This window comes from Eucalyptus grandis, chromosome 7 (genome assembly GCF_016545825.1).
Source record: "Eucalyptus grandis isolate ANBG69807.140 chromosome 7, ASM1654582v1, whole genome shotgun sequence".
Lineage (NCBI taxonomy): Eukaryota > Viridiplantae > Streptophyta > Magnoliopsida > Myrtales > Myrtaceae > Eucalyptus > Eucalyptus grandis.
The window spans coordinates 47,940,522-47,959,074 of NC_052618.1; the positions used below are offsets into that span (position 1 = coordinate 47,940,522).

An 18,553-nucleotide genomic window follows, 5' to 3' on the forward strand; every position below is an offset into this window, starting at 1 on the left:
TCAATCATCATATCATCTGTAACGACTTGATTGTTTCCTCGTGAACTAAAAGTCTCCAAAATGGGTTCTTTGAGTGCCCGCACAAGATGTTGCACATTCGAAGCTCGTATTTATGTATTAATCGCTCAAGATGACTTTTATCATTTGATATGGGACATCGAGATGGCTGTGCTTCTCTACCACCATAGGGAACTAGACACCATTGGCATCGGGATAGGAAAAATATCCATGCTCAACATCATTGCTTGGTACTGAATTAATATTTTCCCCATTCTAATCACAACTCAATTGCCTCGACACTCTTTTAAAACACACTACATTAGTTTGAAATTGTATCTTATTTATCTGATGATAATAATCCTAACAATCCCAAATTTTTATTTAAATGAGAATGTTATGAATGCTTTTTTGAGAAAATAAATAAATAAACAAAGTTGGATAAAAGATAAATCCGATCCCCAACACATGGAAATTCTAATAGATACTTTGATAATCGATTTTCGGAGCACGACTCATGAACAGTACTGGAGAACGTGGCGGTCAAATTCACACGAGGCTTGGAATGTGGTTTTTTGGCTATAAAAAGGCCAAGTTGCTTATAAAAATCCAATCTCAATTAAGAAATGGATAAGTGGGTAGCAGCAAAGATTAACCTAAAAGCAAAGCAAAGCAAGAATAAATAATTGAAAAAAACCCAGGAAACAATTAATCAAATCGATCGACCTCGTCCCACCATTTCGTTTTATCATTAAATTTCCCCACCACCTTTTCGAGGAAAACAAGAAAATGGGAATATTTTCCGTTGCCCCCACGCGATCGATTTTGAAAATTTCGATTATTCGGAAGCCGCTTTCGTCCAGAAATTAATGACCGTATCTTAATCATCGTATTGTCATCCTAAGCAATCATCATCGATTCACCAACTTGAGATTGAGAATCGCTGTCAATTCCGCAAAAAATTTAAGTCAATAATAAAAGATCTAGCGGCCCTCGTTCGGGAAGAAAAAGAAGAGTTTAGTTGCAATAATTTATCAACCAACTTGTGTAAAATCATTTTCCGAATCAACAGTCCCTAATATTCTATGTTGGACGGTCTGAAATTTTTTTGGAATCGTCCCACACTTGCAATTATTTTATTGAAATCTCAAGTGGGGACAGCAAGTTGAGATAGTGGACGCTTATATCACCCTTTTTCTTTACGATAGCAACTGACCCCAAACACAACTTGCAACATATTTTATTTCGGGCGAAAAAATAATAATAAACAAAAGCAACATGAGCACGAATCGAAATTGAAAAAGATGCAAAAGAACGATTTTAAAAGGTCAGGAAATTTTGAACGAACTCATTTATCATTGTCAAGTCATGTAAGTTTAAATTTTAGATATTGATATAAAAGTTCTTTTGATTTGAACGTGATAAGGTTTCGTTACCAAATGGATGATTACATATGCATGAATGATAATGTTTAAAAATTTGTCAGCAATTTTATTTTATCAATGGGATCGAAATCTGGGTTAGAAATCTTGCGCAAATTCTAAGTTCACCCGACAAGCATTATGAAAATGGATGGAGGAGGAGGAGGAGGAGCGAGTCCAGCTGTGGAGCAGGAAGGGCGACGAAGCGGGTCGGTTCGGGTCGGGTCGGGTCGGGTCGGCCGGGGGCGATCACTTCAGCTTGCAGCCAGAGAGGACAAACGGAGCGGCAGCTTCTTTTAGCCCGCCGGGGGGCCAAGATTATCTGGACACGTGGCGCGCCCCACCGTCCTCCCCCCAATAGCCAGTAGGGGGCGACGCGTGGCCTGCTCCCGCGCCTGGTGCATTGTCGACACGTGTCGCCGCGTAGGCATCTCGTTGTCCCTCGGGGGGTGTGGAGAAAGGCGCCAAAAGGACACTGCCACTCCGGAAACAGTGCCTCGATCTCGCCACGTGTCGCCTCGACCCCCCTTCCGGACATCCACTTGGGGGCTCTCCACGTGGGCCCTCCCTGGCCCCGGGGGCATTTTCGGTAATTCGCTCCCCCCTCCTCCTCCTTCCGTCTTCTCCCCTGTGACTCTCTCTCTCTCTCTCTCTCTGGTGTCCAGAAAGAACTCTCTCTCCCTTTCTCTCTCGCCCATCTGTCCTGCGAGCGCTCCTTTTTCTCGTGTCTCTCTTTGCAAGTCGTGATATTTTTCTTTCTCGGAACGAGGAAGGGAAGGGGAAATTGCAACCCACCTTTTCTTTTTCTTTTTTCGCGTGTTTTGTCGTCAAATTCGGCCGATTTCTCCCCCTTGGTCTTCCTTCTCTGTCCGTCGCGAGAGGAGCGGCTGCAGCAATTCGGAGGCTGAATCGGGAAGAATTAAGATTGAAAGTCGGAGTTTCGGGATGTGGGTACTGTTGAATCGGATCGGAGAAGCTGTTCTTCCTTCGCATCGAGGGTGGTAGTTGCTGAAGCTGTCCAATTCTCGGTAGGAAAGGAGGACCAGAGTCAGTTGAACCGTCAATTCTCTTCCTTTTTTGTTTTTTTTTTTTTTTCTGGGGGGAAAAGAAATGGAGAAGTGCTCGAGGGATCTGCTGCAGAAGTTCATGTGCTCGAGCAGCGGCGTGCACCGGCCGGAGTACCGGACGCCCAACGAGGAGACGGAGGAGCTCGAGCTGAGCCTCGGGCTGTCGCTCGGCGGCAAGTTCGGGGTCGACAAGAGCTCCGGCAAGCTGTTCCGGTCGTCGTCGATAGCCGGGGCGATGACCCTCTTGGGCGACGAGGACAACCCCACGACGTTGCCGTCGGTGCCGTACCCGTCCCTCATGAGGACCTCCTCATTGCCCACGGAGACGGAGGAGGAGTGGAGGAAGAGGAAGGAAATGCAGACGCTGCGGCGGATGGAGGCAAAGAAGAGGCGGTTGGAGAGGCAGAGGAGCTTGAAGACCGAGAGGGAAGGCGGCTGTGACGACGAGAAGCCCGACATCGAGGGCAATTTGGGTTTGAATTCGAGGGATAAGCATCAGATTTTGGTGGCTAATGGGGTGTGCCATGTACGCGAAATCAAATCGTACATAAATGACGGAATCCTCCAACGCCCTGAAAGTTCCTTGAGGTGTTACAATAGTAAGCTGCCGCCTTTTGGGCTGGCCGGTTGGGCCGAAGCAGCCAAACAGGCCCTAATCGGTGCCGGGGTTGACGTGGGAATCAAAGGGAAGTGCAGGGCATCTGGCGGTGGCGGCGGAGGATCGGCGGCGCCAGGGGTGGAGGCACAAGGAAAGATCTCATTAGATAGGTCAGAATCAGATATTAAAACTGCTCTAATTCAAGGTAATGTGGTGATTTTTCCTTCTTTGCTTCTGCTGGATCTGTTATCTACATTTCAAGTTAAGCAAATGTGCAGTGGTTTGTTGGCCTGTCTTGTTCATGGTCATTGGAAATTGAGGACTGGGTTACTGTTCTGGAGTGCTAACGTGACAACTTGATCTGAGCGCTCTATCAACCAATGCTGAATGATTTAGATGTATTGATACGACGGTTATGGTGGAATTTAGTTTGAGAACAAGCAATGTGGGCAGTATAGTCGAATGGGAAAGACATTTGCGGTTAGGATTGACGAGATCTCCCTTTCATTGTCTCTTGCACGTTTCAGGGAACGAGTGAGCATGCTGCTGGCTTTTGCAGTCACAATGCATATAATTGATACATGTACCTTTTGATGGCAGTTGCAACCAAACCTCATTCCGAACAATGAAGTTGTTTAGTTTACTAATCTTGTTCCCAGAGCACGGGTCATATTGATAAAGCTATCTTTGATGATAATGCTTTCAGTCTTCTGCCATTATACCTGGAGATCAGTGACACTTGCCCTAGGTTTGACTTTTCATTTGATAACTATGAGATGAATGCTCTCTCAGCAGAAGCGATAAGTCATGTCCAGTACTGTCTTCTGTACATGTGGCTTCAGAAGGGAACAGTGATGAACTAGAATTCAGCTGGACTGAGCATTATGCGGACGTAGACATTCTTGTGACGTGTAGGTAAAGAATTGGCAAAAGTGCGTTCGAACATAGTTGAGTATAATCCATCTGAATTGAGCTGAATTTACTTGGAAAAATTAATACTGAAAGATGACTTTGCTAGTGGGAACTTAGAATCTTTTTTTCTTTTGGCTGAGATGGCATATTATATAAGATGATCTTTGCAAAATCTTCCCATTTGTGATGCAAATCACACTTCAATCGCATAATGGTTAGGTCTCTCGTATTGTGATCTTTGGTCTAGAAGCGTTAGGACTGTAAAATTTAGCCACTTATTTCCTGACTTGCGTTGCTTGTTTGCTTAAATTAAGCTCTCAGGATAAATCTACTCGATGCATGGCAGTTTTAGAACCGAAGTTGATTGTGTTTAAGCAAAAACGGAATTACCTTAGATTTATTTGTATTGATTGGCGACAGGATAGTTTGCAGCAGTTCAACTATCTGGACAGAAAATATCGTCCTATCATTTGATTGCAACCTCTGCAGCTGCAAAGAGCTACATTCATGACTTCTACGTCTTCATTTCGTAGCCAATGGGTCGGGATATGTAATTCTTGTCCAATGGCAATCACTCATGGCTTCATCCTAACTTTTGTCCATTCTGTCCCCAGGATCGAGCAGTTGCAGGCATGACAACGGCTCCATTGTTAAGCAGCTCCTGCAAGAAGCAAACAATAAACTGGTGCGTACCCTTTCGTCTAAGGCGGATGAGAATCTGAACAATACTCTAATAAGAGCAGAAAATCAGAGTCCTCTCAAGAAATCCAATTCGGTGGATAATGGGGGCAAAGATTTCGTGACAAACGCAACAGTGGATATGCCCTGGGTTTTCACGCGCGGTGATGGTCCAGACGGGAAGAGAATAGAAGGCATACTGTATAAGTATGGGAAGGGAGAGGAAGTTAGGATAGTGTGTGTGTGCCATGGAAATTTCCTCTCGCCCGCAGAGTTTGTCAAGCACGCCGGCGGAGGTGATGTGGCTAACCCTCGGAAGCATATATTTATCAGCACAAATCCTGTTATTTCTTAGTGATAGTAGTAGCTCTGTCGCCCCCGAAAGAAATAGTGGGGGGCGGACCTGGAAGGGATAGAGATTTTTCAAAATTTTCTTGTTTCTCTCTGGAATCTTTTGAATTCTTGATTTGCTTTTCCATTCTTCATCTGAATAGATCTATACAAATCCGAGATGCCCTCTTTCCCTGGATGATCAGTCAGGTGTGCAATGACACAAAAAAAGATAAAAAATAAAAATTAACACCTTGATGACTGAAATTTGTCTCTCATTTTAGTTGGTCCCCAGGAAGTCTGATTTGTGTCGCTTTACCTAGTCAGTTTACCCAGTTTCGCGCATATGAATGAGCCATATATGTGCGAGAAATGGGTTTGTGTCGGATTGTCCCCACATTTGCTGGTCGAGGGCGGCCAGTCGATGGAACTGCTTGAGAAATGAAGGAAAAACTAAAAAGAACCACTGGCGGGCGGGGATTAGGCAAATTAATGCTTGTCACTGTTGCGAGCAAGGTGCTGGAATAAGTCGCATGCGCATGTCCATATTTGCTTATGGTCGAGGTCTCGATTTCCGTCATTGTTAGTAAACTTGTGTTTGGAATGACGATGAAAAGGGTCAGATGGAAAACGGAACAGAAGAGAATTCCCTGACCATTTGATCATTGGTCGAACTATAGCTATTATCTTTTTGTTCTTCCCCCTTAATGCGGCAAATCCCAAATCAAATTTTCTCATGAAGAGCAGTACAAGGCGTTCGATTCTAAAAGGTCAACCTGGAGGATGCGATGTCTAGTCTCATCATATATCTCGCTTCGAAAGGAAGAGGGAAGCAGATGGATAATGATGCAAATGACAATGTCTCGATCCAAAAAAAAAAAAAGTGGCAATTAGAAATAGTCAAGCGTGTAATGTATCGTGTTAATTTGAGTCGCGGGAAGATCAACAGACGCCATGCGAAGGACTTGCATGCGCATGCAAAGTCCACGTTATCCATAGAGAAACAGAAAAGAATTGAAAATCTGATTTCTTTGGATGACGGCAACAGACTGCCGGATCTTTCTCGCGATTAGCCACATCTGAAAGTTTGAATGCAGATTTTTAGTGGATAAGCAAACCAACAAAAGCAGATCTCTAGCCCTTTATAAGCCAACACGACCATAACAAAAAGAACGAAGCAAGCAAAACAAGGGGGCTCCAGAAGGCGTTGCGGAGCAAGTCGAGATGAGGAGAAACATGGCCTTGACCAGTAAAAACCCAGATGCCATTACTCTCTTGCTCTTCTTTTGTTAGTCATGTTTTGGCTTTCTCGTCCCATGCCACTGCTCATGATGGCCGTGGTTTACCGACTTGGATATGCACTGGACGTGGAAAAGAGAATAAAGGAAAGAGCACTGAATCACGCGTTGTGGATTCGCAGGTTGTGCGCTTTTTACGGTCATGTTGACGTCCGCGGTCGTTAGCGTTAGCGCTGGAAGACCCTTGACCTATCCTCTGCCGAGTAGCGTCCCTCTAGGCGAGAAACAAGTCCTCCAGACATTTCGCGCTTACAATGTCGCGCACCGAGGGTCGAACGGGGAGTTTCCAGAAGAAACGGCTCCTGCTTACATGGTCAAATCTCGCTTCTCGATTAGCTTTCTGTCGTTTTGGTTTCCGCCAGTACTCTGTTTTTCATATGGTTCACTGTTAGTCCGGGAAAGTGTTTCCAACTGAAGTATCAGAAAGAGCAACAACAATCCGAGTTTTTGAGCTGAAGTAAATTGTACTTTACATATGTTCTGTCGTTGGAATTAGAAAAGGCGCCAATGGTGTTCTTTTCCTTCCCATTTTCTTCTTTGTCGAGCGGTCACTATTAAGTTTTTTTTTTTTTTTCTGGCAATAGTAATTCTTCACTGGAACTAAGCACAGATGAATGGATTCGTGACAGAGAGCTATTGATGAGGGAGCAGACTTCATAGAAACAGATATCCAGGCCACCAAAGATGGGATCTTGGTCTGCAACCATGACGTGACGCTGGATGACACGACCGATGTCGCGGACCATAAAGAGTTCGCCGACCGGAGAACCACATACGAAGTTCAATGGGTCAACACCACCGGATGGTTTGTCGGTAAAGTACTCGATTCTGTAACCAGTACATTCGGCATTCTTTTTCGGGTTGTTGAGTTCGTCTATTTATAGCTAGTCATATTTACTTGGGCATGTGCAGTTGACTTCACTCTGGCAGAATTGAAAACACTGCGAGCCAAGCAACGATATGATTTCCGAGATCAGCAATACAATGGTTTGTTCTCTATCTGTATGTCATCTGACCAAATTATTCAGTCGAGTCGTTTCATGTAAACGCTCTTCTTGTTATCTTCTATAAAATTCATGAGAAAGGCACATGAACGGAGAAGCTATGTATATTAAAATCTCTCGGTCGGGCACAATCAAAAGCCGCCTTTTTCCTTTTAAGAGCAAAATCAAGTTCTCTTTGTTCCTTAATTCTCTGCTTCCGGCCCCTATTTGCAGGCAAAAGCTGGCTATTTATTCTGACCAGTGTAACTTTCAGGAAAGTTTCAGCTGATTACCTTTGAAGAGTACATCTCAATTGCACTTGATGCGAAAAGAACTGTCGGGATATATCCAGAGATAAAAAATCCGGTTTTTGTTAACAAACATGTACGTTATTTGCTTACTGTGCAATGTTGAGTTGACTTATGATCTATTCTTTTGGTGCCTCATTCGCACAACGTTATTTCTAGTCATCGGCAAGTCATGATTCTTGGAACAGGTCAAGTGGTCCGATGGAAAGAAGCTCGAGGACAGATTTGTGGAGACCCTCCAGAAATTTGGATACACAGGATCGTACCTGTCGGAAGACTGGCTGAAGCGACCTGCCTTCATCCAGAGCTTTGCGCCTAGTTCACTAGTATATATCTCCAATCAAACAAAATTGCCGAAAATTTTCTTGATCGATGACGTGACAATACGAACAGAGGACACTAATCAGGTTCGACCTCTTTCTTGCCAGGGCTAGTCTTTGAATGCAGTTTATCTGCTTTGTTTTCTTCTCGATGACATTTGGCTTTGTGCAGACATATGACGTAATCACCTCAGACAGTTATTTTAACTACATCAAAGATTATGTGATGGGAATCGGACCATGGAAGGATACTGTTGTTCCTCCGCTGGAGAATTACTTGCAGAGAGCGACTGATCTCATAGCGAAAGCACATGCTCTTGGCATGCAGGTGAGTTCTTGGCCACTAAAGCATATTACACAATTGTTAGTGTGCCCTGTCGATGATGGTAATGAAAATTTCTGCAGAATGACTCTAACTTGATTGCTTTAGATTGATTATAAGCTAAGTTCATCCAGTCTACACTACACGGTATTCCATATTCCTTAGATTTGGCATTGTTTTCTCAGGATATTCCAATTCACAGAATACTACGAAGGCTGTGTGTACACAACCATTCTTTCATTCACAGTAACTGCAGAGGTGAAAACTACGTAATCGTGCAGGAGATGTGATTGGTTGTGAATTCTGGTCTTTTGCTGCAGGTGCACCCTTACACGTTCCGCAACGAGAATTCATTCTTGCACTTTGACTTCCATCAAGATCCGTACGTTGAATATCATTTCTGGATAAACAAGATGGGAGTGGATGGACTCTTCACGGATTTCACGGGGAGCCTCCACAGGTATCAAGAATGGACCTCCTCTTCGGAGAAGCAGACATTGCAAAAGATTGCGTCGATGGTTTCGTCCTTCAAAAGGGGATAGATAATAGATTTTCCTTCTTTTTTTTTTTTTGCCTTAAAGCAGCATGGAAACGAGCTCTAGCAAGTTTTATTAGGATTGGTCAGTTGGTTTTGTACTTCAAAAGTGGATGCACTTTTGAGTTTTTTCCTTGTGGTTTCTCTCCTAAATTCCAATAATTCTGGGCGGCAATCCCGTTGTACCTGTGTAATATAGCCAATGCATGTAAGGATTGAGGCAAGCAAAATCAGCTGAGAGCAGGTCGTAAAAACTGGTGGAAGAACTACTGTGATCGACAATTTATAAAGACTCTAGAATGCGAAAATTTAGCAACAGTGGCCAAGATCACGGCAACAATCGCAAGAGTTACAGGAAAAGCAAGGGTGGCAAGAATGACAAGGGCGGCAAGAATGGCAAGAGCAAGGACGGCAGCAAGAATGCCAAGAGCAAGGGTGGCAGCAAGAATGGCAAGAGCAACAAGCATGCTCACTGGCTGTCGATCTGGGATTAGTCTCTGTAGCAGAAGGCGGCTGATACTGTCCTCGAGCATCTGGTTTTGCATGATTGCTTTTCTCTACGTCTGTCAATCTGCACAAGTTAACGGACATTAAAATCCACGAAGAAAACTGTATGGTTTCATCAACTTTGGAGAAGCACACAAATGAGAAATTTGGTTCACTAAACTATAAAATTGCAAGTCAAATGCTCAATGGTACAGAACATTGGACTCGTAAGTAGTTTGCTCTAGTGAAATGACTAACAAATAGGTAAGAGGGGAGAGGATCATACATGGTAGAAGAACAACAAGAAGACCATTTTCGGCAACAGTTCCAATGGTAGCAGGACGCACAGCTACACTCAGGACAAGAACAGCTCGGACATTTACAGTGGAAACTCGGCCACTTACAACAGTGGCAACCCAGACAGTGGCAACCCGGCCACTTACAGCAGTGGCAACTCGGCCATTTACAGGAGCAACTTGGCCACTTACAGCAGTGGCAACTCGGCCACTTACAGCAGGAGCAGCTCGGCCATTTACAGGAGCAGCTCGGCCATTTATAGAAGCAACATGTCCACTTACGGTAGCAGGATGCCCGACTACAATTAGAACAGTAGCACGACGGCCACACACACTTCTTTCTCTGACACACACACATTTTCCTCATCCACCTAGGTTTCGGACATGAATTCTTCTTCCTTCTGCAACCACATGAAGGGTATACATTCTTAACGATTGTCAACTAGTTTCATGAATTGAAATGCCAATTGAAAGATGATTCAAAGAGTAGGTTCTGCATCAGAAATAAACAGAAAAGGCAACCAATTTTCACAATTGCAACCAGACATGCACGATCACATGGAATAAGCATTATTGGCAGTTTCTTTATTCACAAGCAACAGAATCTTTTACCTTTATGAATAAGTAAAACTTAGAGGTGCTTGCTTATAAGGAGTTTTTCAAAGATCAATGCATTTCAAGTGCTTGTAGGATCCATATGCAAGAAATGTTTAGCTTTGTTCATATAAATACTTGAGCAAATAATGACATCAACTATATATTCATCTGCTCAAAGTTAGTATTGACTTACATAGGGAAAGAGAAAGATGGGGCACTCGTTCTACTCTCATTGGAAAGGCGAGAGGTATTCCAAGTCGCCACAGGAGAATTCACCTTTTCCCCAAATCCGCTATTTCCATTTTCCTTCTGTACGTCCTGTATAAATTCTGTGCTCTTGCTATTTGCTGCGGGGGTCTTTTCCATGTGGACGGTTTGGTCAAGCAATGCCACCTCGTGCAAAGGCGATGGGCTGATTGTAATGAACTCATTGGACCTGCCCGATTCCTCGGACTTCAGCAAATTGGCAGGCGTACTGACATGTTCTCTTGAGAAGCTGTGGTTCCCTATGTGTAAGCTAAAGAGTGACTCATTGGAAGCAATGCTCCATTCGACAGGTGTCGAAGGTTTGCTGAATACAGAAGACGGAATCCTACAAGGGTTGTACCCGCCTGATCGATCCATCACCTGGATTGGAGGAGACTGTGTCGGTGACATACTATGAAGTAACGACTCGTGCGTGATGTCGGACATGGGTGATGCCGATGCGGCACCTGAGGAGGACTCCGAGTCGTGTCCTGCTTTCGAAGACACCTTAACCGTGTCCTTTTCTTTCTGTAACTTCAATAGACAATACTCATCATGTCCCGGCGAAGGAGCGATACCGTCTGTTCTGGGCTTATGTGAGTCACTTGCCTCTACTTGGAGGAGATCATCTAATAATGCATTGGACGAAGATGAAGACAGGGAAGTGATGGATCCTGATTTGCTCTTGGACAGTGCGGATAAATTGCATTCAGGACTTGAGGCCTCCAAATTTCCTGTTGACTGATTAGTGCTACTACTTCCCCTCCTATTGTTATACTTCGGACAGTTCTCGCCACTGCCAATCCTCTCCGTTATAACTCTATCTATTGCAGACGTCGACTGGGTGTTGCTTTGAGTTCCATTGAGATTCTCTGAATTCATCCTTAGAGGCTGAGTACTTTCAACCTTGAATCCCGGCTCCATTGCTGGAATACTTTCAATTTTTTATTCCTAAGTAACCTAGAAAAAAGAAAATGGGAAATAACAATCTTTCTTATCTTCACTGCCCAGGTCAATAATCCAGGAATTGCAAAGACATACGATATGAATTTTCTGCAACTGTGGGACGAACAGGAGTTGACGAGACAATTACCAAAGAACAAAACAAACAATAATTGTTGTAGAAAATTGTATGTATTCTAAGGAGAATAGGAACATAATTGGAGCATATGACAGATGAGTCAAGTGCATTGTACAGAATAGTTATGCATCTTTCATGTGGAACCTGAAAACGAATGCAAATATACAGGAGAACAATGTTGGTAACGCGCAAAACTTCAAACCTCGAAATGTCGCAGTGTCCTGATGCGAATCCTTTGACATCTCCCCAAGGAAGAAAACATGACTCACCAGAAGCGATCACCACCTGAAATCATTAGCTTCATGTCAGCCGACCTAATCAACCATCCAGACAGAAAAACACACGAAAAAAAGAGGATGGTTTTGTAAGTAATAACAACCGTTTCTCGTGATCATTGCACTGCCGGAACCTCTATTGACGAATGGCTTCTTCTGTCGGGAAGGCCAGATGTGAATATAAATGTAAATGTAAGATAAAAAGCGCCAAACAAACGACGACAATCAGATGAAACCGATGGATGTCCTTTCGTAATTCTCCTGCTGTTGTTGCTTCGATTGCCAATTATATTTACTCTGTTAATCCCGATTGCTTCCGTAAAAGAGGTAGGATCCGATCAAGCGAACACGCGAAAACTGAAAGTAAAAGAACAAAAGGAGCATCTGCAGGCTGCAATCCAATAGATGATGATGTAAGGCAGGGAGACACCTTCGGTGGGTCTTCAGGTTTGTTACTAACTAACCATCTCTTGTCTCTCGGGCACACAACGTCGTTTGGTCTTTGTTTTTTAGGTGTAACTGTGATAAATGTGATGACCCGCCTTCGAGAACAGGATTTGCTAAAATGCTTCTTGCTTGGACAAAAAACAAATGATACCGGCAAAAAGGAGAAAAAAAAGAAAAGAAAAGAAGCTTTTCCGGATGTCCTCGTATTGCCATAAAATTGGTTAAGATTTGATGGTGTCCTAACATAGCTCTTGCATCAAATTTAGGTTGGCATGCTGCAATCTTGTCAAAAATATCAATGCAGACTGTAAAATTTATGGGGAAACCTCGGGCAGTGAATTTTCCATTCTCTATTTTACTTCCAGTATTTACTATTCTTGAGCTCTTATTAAGTATATTTACGGTTTGCCCTTGATGGTTTGTGATTGCAATCCATGTGCTTCTTGTCGAGAATGCATTTATCAGACGCAGAAAGAGTATTCATATGGGAATGGCACGGATTTTTGAACCAGGTAGCCCATATCGATATTGCAAAACCTTTGTCTCGAGTAAGACGTATTCCCGATATAGTCCCGACATACACGTACAAGCTAAGAGTTAGATCCTAACACACAATACACACTTCAAAACTCATAAACTCATTTAAGCATTGTATGCGAGCAAGTCAGAATGTTTTCAAGTTTAGGGACCGGAACTAATCGGCTTGCATGTCGATGTCAATACACAGCATGCCTACCGAGCACTGGATTATACAATTAGTAACATCTCTCGATTGCGATCGGGAAGATGATTTAATGATCTGTCATCTGTACACATAACTTATATGAATAAATGGATTGCATGAAAAGAGACAGCACATGGGAAGGTCCAACCAAGCGTGTCAATAGGGCCAAGATGTCATCGTTTGGATATGACTGACTTATATCCTACTCATTTCGGAGTCGATATGTCAAGACAGATGATGCAACAGCCTAGAGAAATAACGTCAGAGAGAAAAATATTAAGGCCTTATGTGATGCTTACAGAAATTGCACCCGAGGAGTAGTCACACGGTACAAAAATTCATGATACAAGAATGACAAACTCCGGTGACCATTTGGCTCTCTATCTGCCTTATGTTTCCGAGTTACGATGCCAATGTCGTGCTTGGACAACTATCAACTGTGCAAGCCAAGATGTCTCTATAATCCCTACTGATTCTGAAGGAGTCGTAAACTTTTCCATCGCGGCTCTTCTTGTACTCAAATAATAGGTTGGAATGATCAAATGCAGTTAATTTTACGAATCCGTAATCATAGTCTTTGAACAAGCTCCATTTTGTTTGGAGAGTAGTGAACTCCGCAAGGCCTGCTCCTCCTCCGCCAGCCACGACATGTATCGTTCCATTCAGAGTTCCTTTGTAGTAATTTTTCTCTTGATTTGTGCAGATATTCTGTAGCCAAAACCAAAAAGGAGGATCAGAATTAAGTCTAAAATACTTAGACGAAGTCCATATCAAGACGAAGCCTTTTACGTCAGGAGAAAAATTCACAAGATGCGACCAACACAGGCATGCGTTTTAGTCGAAGAGCACTCAGAGATTTGAAATTAAAAATGAAAGATCCATCTTCCTCCAACTCCCTCAGTAAGCTTCAACCAAGAACAATCAATTCGGATTCTCAATCTCAGCTAACTGAACTAAGCTAATCTACCCACAGATATGGATCATCTTTCAGAACAACCACTATGCGAGTTGACAGACTTGCACTTAAACAATGTATACCAAATGTTGACCATTTTTTAGACTATCATACAGTGACATCAGAAACGAAATAATACTAACATATTGAACAAGTTGCACAAGGAAATAAAAAGATTATCACTTACTGAAAACAAATAAATTGCTAATATAATTTCATCTTCTGTAAAATGTATTACATCAGAGCAAAATTATAGTTTTTAGCTGCAAAAATCAGATTTTTCACAACTAAGATAATTAAGATAATGTTTATTTGATTGCAAAAAAATAATGAAACATTAGACTAGCCATTCAAGAACAGATTGACATGACATCTAAGTGCTTAAGTTGATAATAGTGGAGCAATTATACATAAGATGCAATTCCATTACAGAATAAAGTCATAGGTATACCTGGTAAATAGGACAAGTCCTCTCATAATTATGAACGTGGCCATAGACAGCAATGTCAACCTTGTATTTCTGCCAAAGTTTTTGAAGACTCTCCCTGCCCATTGGTTCTTCAAATGATCCTTCCACAGCATAAAAGTCAGCAGAAGAATAACCCAATACCCGATGTGCAAGGAAAATCAGCCATGGTTGTTTTTGCCTATCAACAGATGCTAGACAGTTCTCGATGAACTTGTATTGCTCTGTCCCCTCCCTCCAGTCATGTTCTGTATCAGCAATGCAGAATCTGAACATGCCATAATCAGTGGAGTACCTAGATCAAGCACGGCAACATTCAGATCAGTCTGAACTTTTGTTAGACAAGGTAAAAAGTTGTATTGGCGAAATCATGATGTGCTCTTTCTCATCCTTACCAAAACTTAGCCCTATTCTCTGCAGGAACATAAAACATTGTTTCAGCCAAGACACCACATTCACCTCCGGAGTCTGTATTTTCGTAAAAGGATCCAGTTCCAGGCCAATCTCGTTCATGATTACCACTGAAAAACCAAACTAGTAAGTCCACTAGAAAAAGCTGGATGACTCCAGTATCCAGATTGTAATATCAACCATTAAATTAATTCCTAAACATAATTTCTCAGACCAAAAGCCAATACTAATCATGGAAACTGCAATTCAACATTAGCCAAACCTCTGTGCCAAGAGGAGGAAGGGAGGAGGAGGAAAATCAATACAAACCTCGCAATCATGTAAGGAACGCGTGAAGTAATCGGCTCAACCTGTGCTGTAAACTGATCCCACTGCGAAATATATCCTTCTGCATAGCATATATCTCCAATGTGGAAGACTATATCAATGTTCTTCAAGTCCTTAGAAAGCTGATAGGTGGTATTAAGAGAGCCAGGCTGGAAATTGTTGTACTCATTTGAGCCATCTGCTTCCTCCTGCAGTGAGATATGGTAGTTTATCATCCCGATAAGAATGACACAAATCAGCACAGGTTGCTTCTCAAACATTTTAGAATTGAAGATCACGTTAGCCCAACTATCAAGGTTCTCTGATTAGATCATGATAGATGGAGAGATAATGTCCTTCCAGACAAAACAAAACTATGAAAGGCATTGCCCAGTTAACCAAAATTCAAGAGTCTTGAACTCCCACTTAGAATCAGAAGAGTTTGCTATTGAGTACAGATCTTAGGGGTTACTAATAAGTGAAGGAGTTTCACATAAGGTTTCTTTGATCAGTGGAGGTTGTTTTTGGTAAATTAAGCAATAGCAAGTAATTAATGAATATTCTTAAAATGAGATTTCTCAATTAATTTCCTTCACCTAAGTGAACTGTCTTATGTCCATCGTAAACAATATGACTATATACAATCTATTCCCTTGCTTGAAGACAATACCAGAAAAAGCCACAAACAAAAGAAAGTGATCAAATAGTGACAAGTGCTGCTAGTTCAATAGAGATCAAACCTTTCCCATGTCCCCAAAAATGACAACGCGCTGCAAGCTGTTTTGACCAGGATATGGAGATGCTTTAAACTGGTATTTCTGGCTCCAAATGTAACTACCATTCAATAGCTTATGCCCCAACCGGTAATAATACCTAGATTATCAGTAAAAGTAGTACTCAGGTACAAATTGAAATTAATATGGCTAAAAACTTGCATTAAATTCAAATAATCAATTCAAAACCATTAATTATGACAAGTCAACTTTAAGGCTGATACGCAAATAATCCATGATTTACACAACTACGATTCATTCAATAAGAAGGCGGTTCAATATATTATCATACTGAAGGATGAAGCGGACTCAGGATTCAACTATCAGGAGGAGATGACAAGTAAAGTCTAAGGCTAATACAGCAAAATATCCATGACTCACACAACCACAATTAATTCAGTAAGATGGGTGATTCAATATATTATTTACTGAAGGACAAAGCTGATTCAGGATCCTCCCTCCTATCTGAGGAGGAGATGACAAGTAAGCTCTTAAGGCTGATACAGCAAATAATCCATTATTCACACAACTACAATTCATCCAGTAAGATGGTCGATTCAGTATATTATTGCACTGAAGGACAAAGCTGACCCATCACAATAGAAAAGGAGAGGAATTGAGGCAGTCAACTTATTTAAGGAGGCAAGGAGTTTCTTAGAAAAGTTACACTGAGATAGAATTTATAGTGGTAATGAATAAAAATTGGCATCTTGGTTTAACATAAATTCTAAAGAGTCTAGTGTAAAATCATAACCCTCTAGAAGAAATAACATACACACTTACACAGTGTTGGGCCATAATTCCTTCAAGAAACTGGTGTGGATGAATCCCGGATCACGCCATCCTACTGTCCTTGCAGGTGCTCCTGAAAATTTAGATTATTAAGAGAAGTATAATTTGTGAAACATCAAGAAGTCTGCTTCTAAGTTCAAACTATGGCTGGAATCTTGAATTATCAGGTTCACAAAGCACTGTGTCACTATGGTCCAAGTACTAAGGATCCCGAACAATCGGTAAAGTCAAAATTCTACCTTTCCACAATTGTGCATTGATTTGGAAGCAAAAATTTAGAATCATCAAGATGTGGACCCCACACAAGCCTTTAAAGAACCGTCAGTTAAACTCAAAATACACCTCAAACTGGTGCTTGAAGGATACAGAGGCTCGTCATGCATTACAATTCATTCCAACAATGTTCAAAAAAAGAGTTTACTCACCACACATGCTACTACGGTCAAAAGTCAATGTTCCAGCTGGAGAACGCATTTTTCCTCCACCTTGACAAGCCCACTCAACAAATGGCTCTGCTTCATCTATTCCATATCCACTTGTCCACGTTACAGTCATCTGATATCACATTCCAAACATGTTTTATCCTAGGAATTGGTATTTGTAGACAAAACAGGAAAACCCGTGTGCAAGCAGAGGCTGCCTAGCGTAAAAGCAGAAGCCTATAACATGGGTCAAAATCAATTGCACCGCCAATATCTGAAAGAACTACAAAACATGCTACACTTTTGTACATGAAAAGGGTTGGACATACTTCATTCCATTCTTTTCCTTGAGCTAGGCGAGGATAAACTGGAGCCTTTGGATTTGCAAATGCGATTGTATTTGATACTGCAACCAGTTTTGGCTGTGGTGCATCCAACATCACAGCAGACAAATGAGAAACACAAGTGAGAAAGTTGGAAATGTCAAGAAAAAAGTAGCTACTGAGATGGCGCAAATTTCAGCAAAAAATAATAAATCAAAACGCATGCTAGGCTAAGAGGAAATAAAAATAGCGTCAGTCTTTCTAACGCAGTTTTCATATCAAGGATTAACTTCAGCATTCAGCAAATATCCGTTAGTGTACATCAAATATCATTTGACCTTGATAACTCATTCATCTCGCTTCAATTGGAGTAGCTGATTCAGGTCAAAACCAGTCATGGAATTGCTACACGAAAATAATATAGAGCACTTACATTTAATATACCACCAGAAAAAAGTGCGAACGAAAAATCTGATCTCTGGTTGATCAACTGAAGCTTTAGGAACCCTTTTCCCGTACTTACATATGCAGGGCTTGAGTAATTTGCATATTGATACTGCAAAGGCAACACAAACAACAGCTGAAGCTACAGATCACATAAGATGTTCTGAGAGTGATGGCAAGGAATGCGGCACTTACCTTGATCGGTGCGGAACATAGAACAGGTGGAAGAACTTCCGGATTTTCAGGTGAACAGGTGGAAGCACTGCAAAGTAGCGAAGTATAATTGAACATCAAGAAAACAGTATCCTCATCCTAACGGTCAACCATTAGAAAAAAGAAAGAACACAAGCCCTGCACCACGAATGCTGCAATGCAGAGCGATCTAATCACCTGAAATTCGCGGGAGAAAATACTCCGATCCAGTCATCGTTCGACGGGTTCGGAGAGCTATACTCCAATGATATCCACTCCGTATTTTGCCCCTAAAACAGTAAACGCAGCTTCCGTCAGCCTCGACCACCCATTCTCATTTTTCACAATCATGGATGACCCAAGAAAGAATCTTTCGAAGCATTTCGAGGACCCGACTGAATGACCAAGCCCACATCTCGGAACAGTCAGGAGCATTGAGCTCAACGAGCAAAATCGAGGGCCCTTACCGCCGCTCCGAGAACCGAAGGAGACGCCTTGACGCTGGCTCTTCCGTCGAGAGCAGAGACCGTCTCGTGCACGGCGATCCT

At 42.2% G+C, this 18,553-nt stretch overlaps 3 protein-coding genes across 3 annotated transcripts in view; 2 read left to right on the plus strand and 1 right to left on the minus strand.

Annotated features, from left to right (window-relative positions):
- Nucleotides 1-2,061: 2,061 nt before the first annotated feature.
- LOC104455738 (ninja-family protein AFP3) lies at nt 2,062-5,202 on the plus strand. Its single transcript, XM_010070476.3, has 2 exons — nt 2,062-3,288; nt 4,610-5,202. The coding sequence occupies exons 1-2, from the start codon at nt 2,529-2,531 to the stop codon at nt 5,026-5,028; spliced, it is 1,179 nt and encodes a 392-aa protein (XP_010068778.2). The 5' UTR covers nt 2,062-2,528; the 3' UTR covers nt 5,029-5,202.
- Nucleotides 5,203-6,227: 1,025 nt separating this feature from the next.
- On the plus strand, nt 6,228-9,320 carry LOC104455739 (glycerophosphodiester phosphodiesterase GDPD6). Its single transcript, XM_039317869.1, has 8 exons — nt 6,228-6,291; nt 6,424-6,614; nt 6,931-7,114; nt 7,214-7,288; nt 7,559-7,668; nt 7,781-7,999; nt 8,085-8,240; nt 8,555-9,320. Exons 1-8 carry the CDS (start codon nt 6,228-6,230, stop codon nt 8,774-8,776), a joined length of 1,221 nt encoding a protein of 406 aa, XP_039173803.1. The 3' UTR covers nt 8,777-9,320.
- A 3,696-nt stretch (nt 9,321-13,016) lies between these two features.
- Nucleotides 13,017-18,553, minus strand: part of LOC104453896 (probable inactive purple acid phosphatase 1) — a 6,241-nt gene continuing 704 nt past the window's right edge. The window contains exons 2-13 of the mRNA XM_018859863.2: nt 18,473-18,551; nt 18,204-18,295; nt 18,009-18,075; nt 17,803-17,925; nt 17,376-17,468; nt 17,050-17,179; nt 16,616-16,697; nt 15,800-15,932; nt 15,063-15,268; nt 14,738-14,863; nt 14,328-14,637; nt 13,017-13,629 (exon numbers count right to left, since the gene is read on the minus strand). Coding sequence (XP_018715408.2) covers nt 13,324-13,629; nt 14,328-14,637; nt 14,738-14,863; nt 15,063-15,268; nt 15,800-15,932; nt 16,616-16,697; nt 17,050-17,179; nt 17,376-17,468; nt 17,803-17,925; nt 18,009-18,075; nt 18,204-18,295; nt 18,473-18,551 — 1,747 coding nt within the window. The 3' untranslated portion in view covers nt 13,017-13,323. The remainder of the gene's footprint in view (nt 13,630-14,327; nt 14,638-14,737; nt 14,864-15,062; nt 15,269-15,799; nt 15,933-16,615; nt 16,698-17,049; nt 17,180-17,375; nt 17,469-17,802; nt 17,926-18,008; nt 18,076-18,203; nt 18,296-18,472; nt 18,552-18,553) is intronic.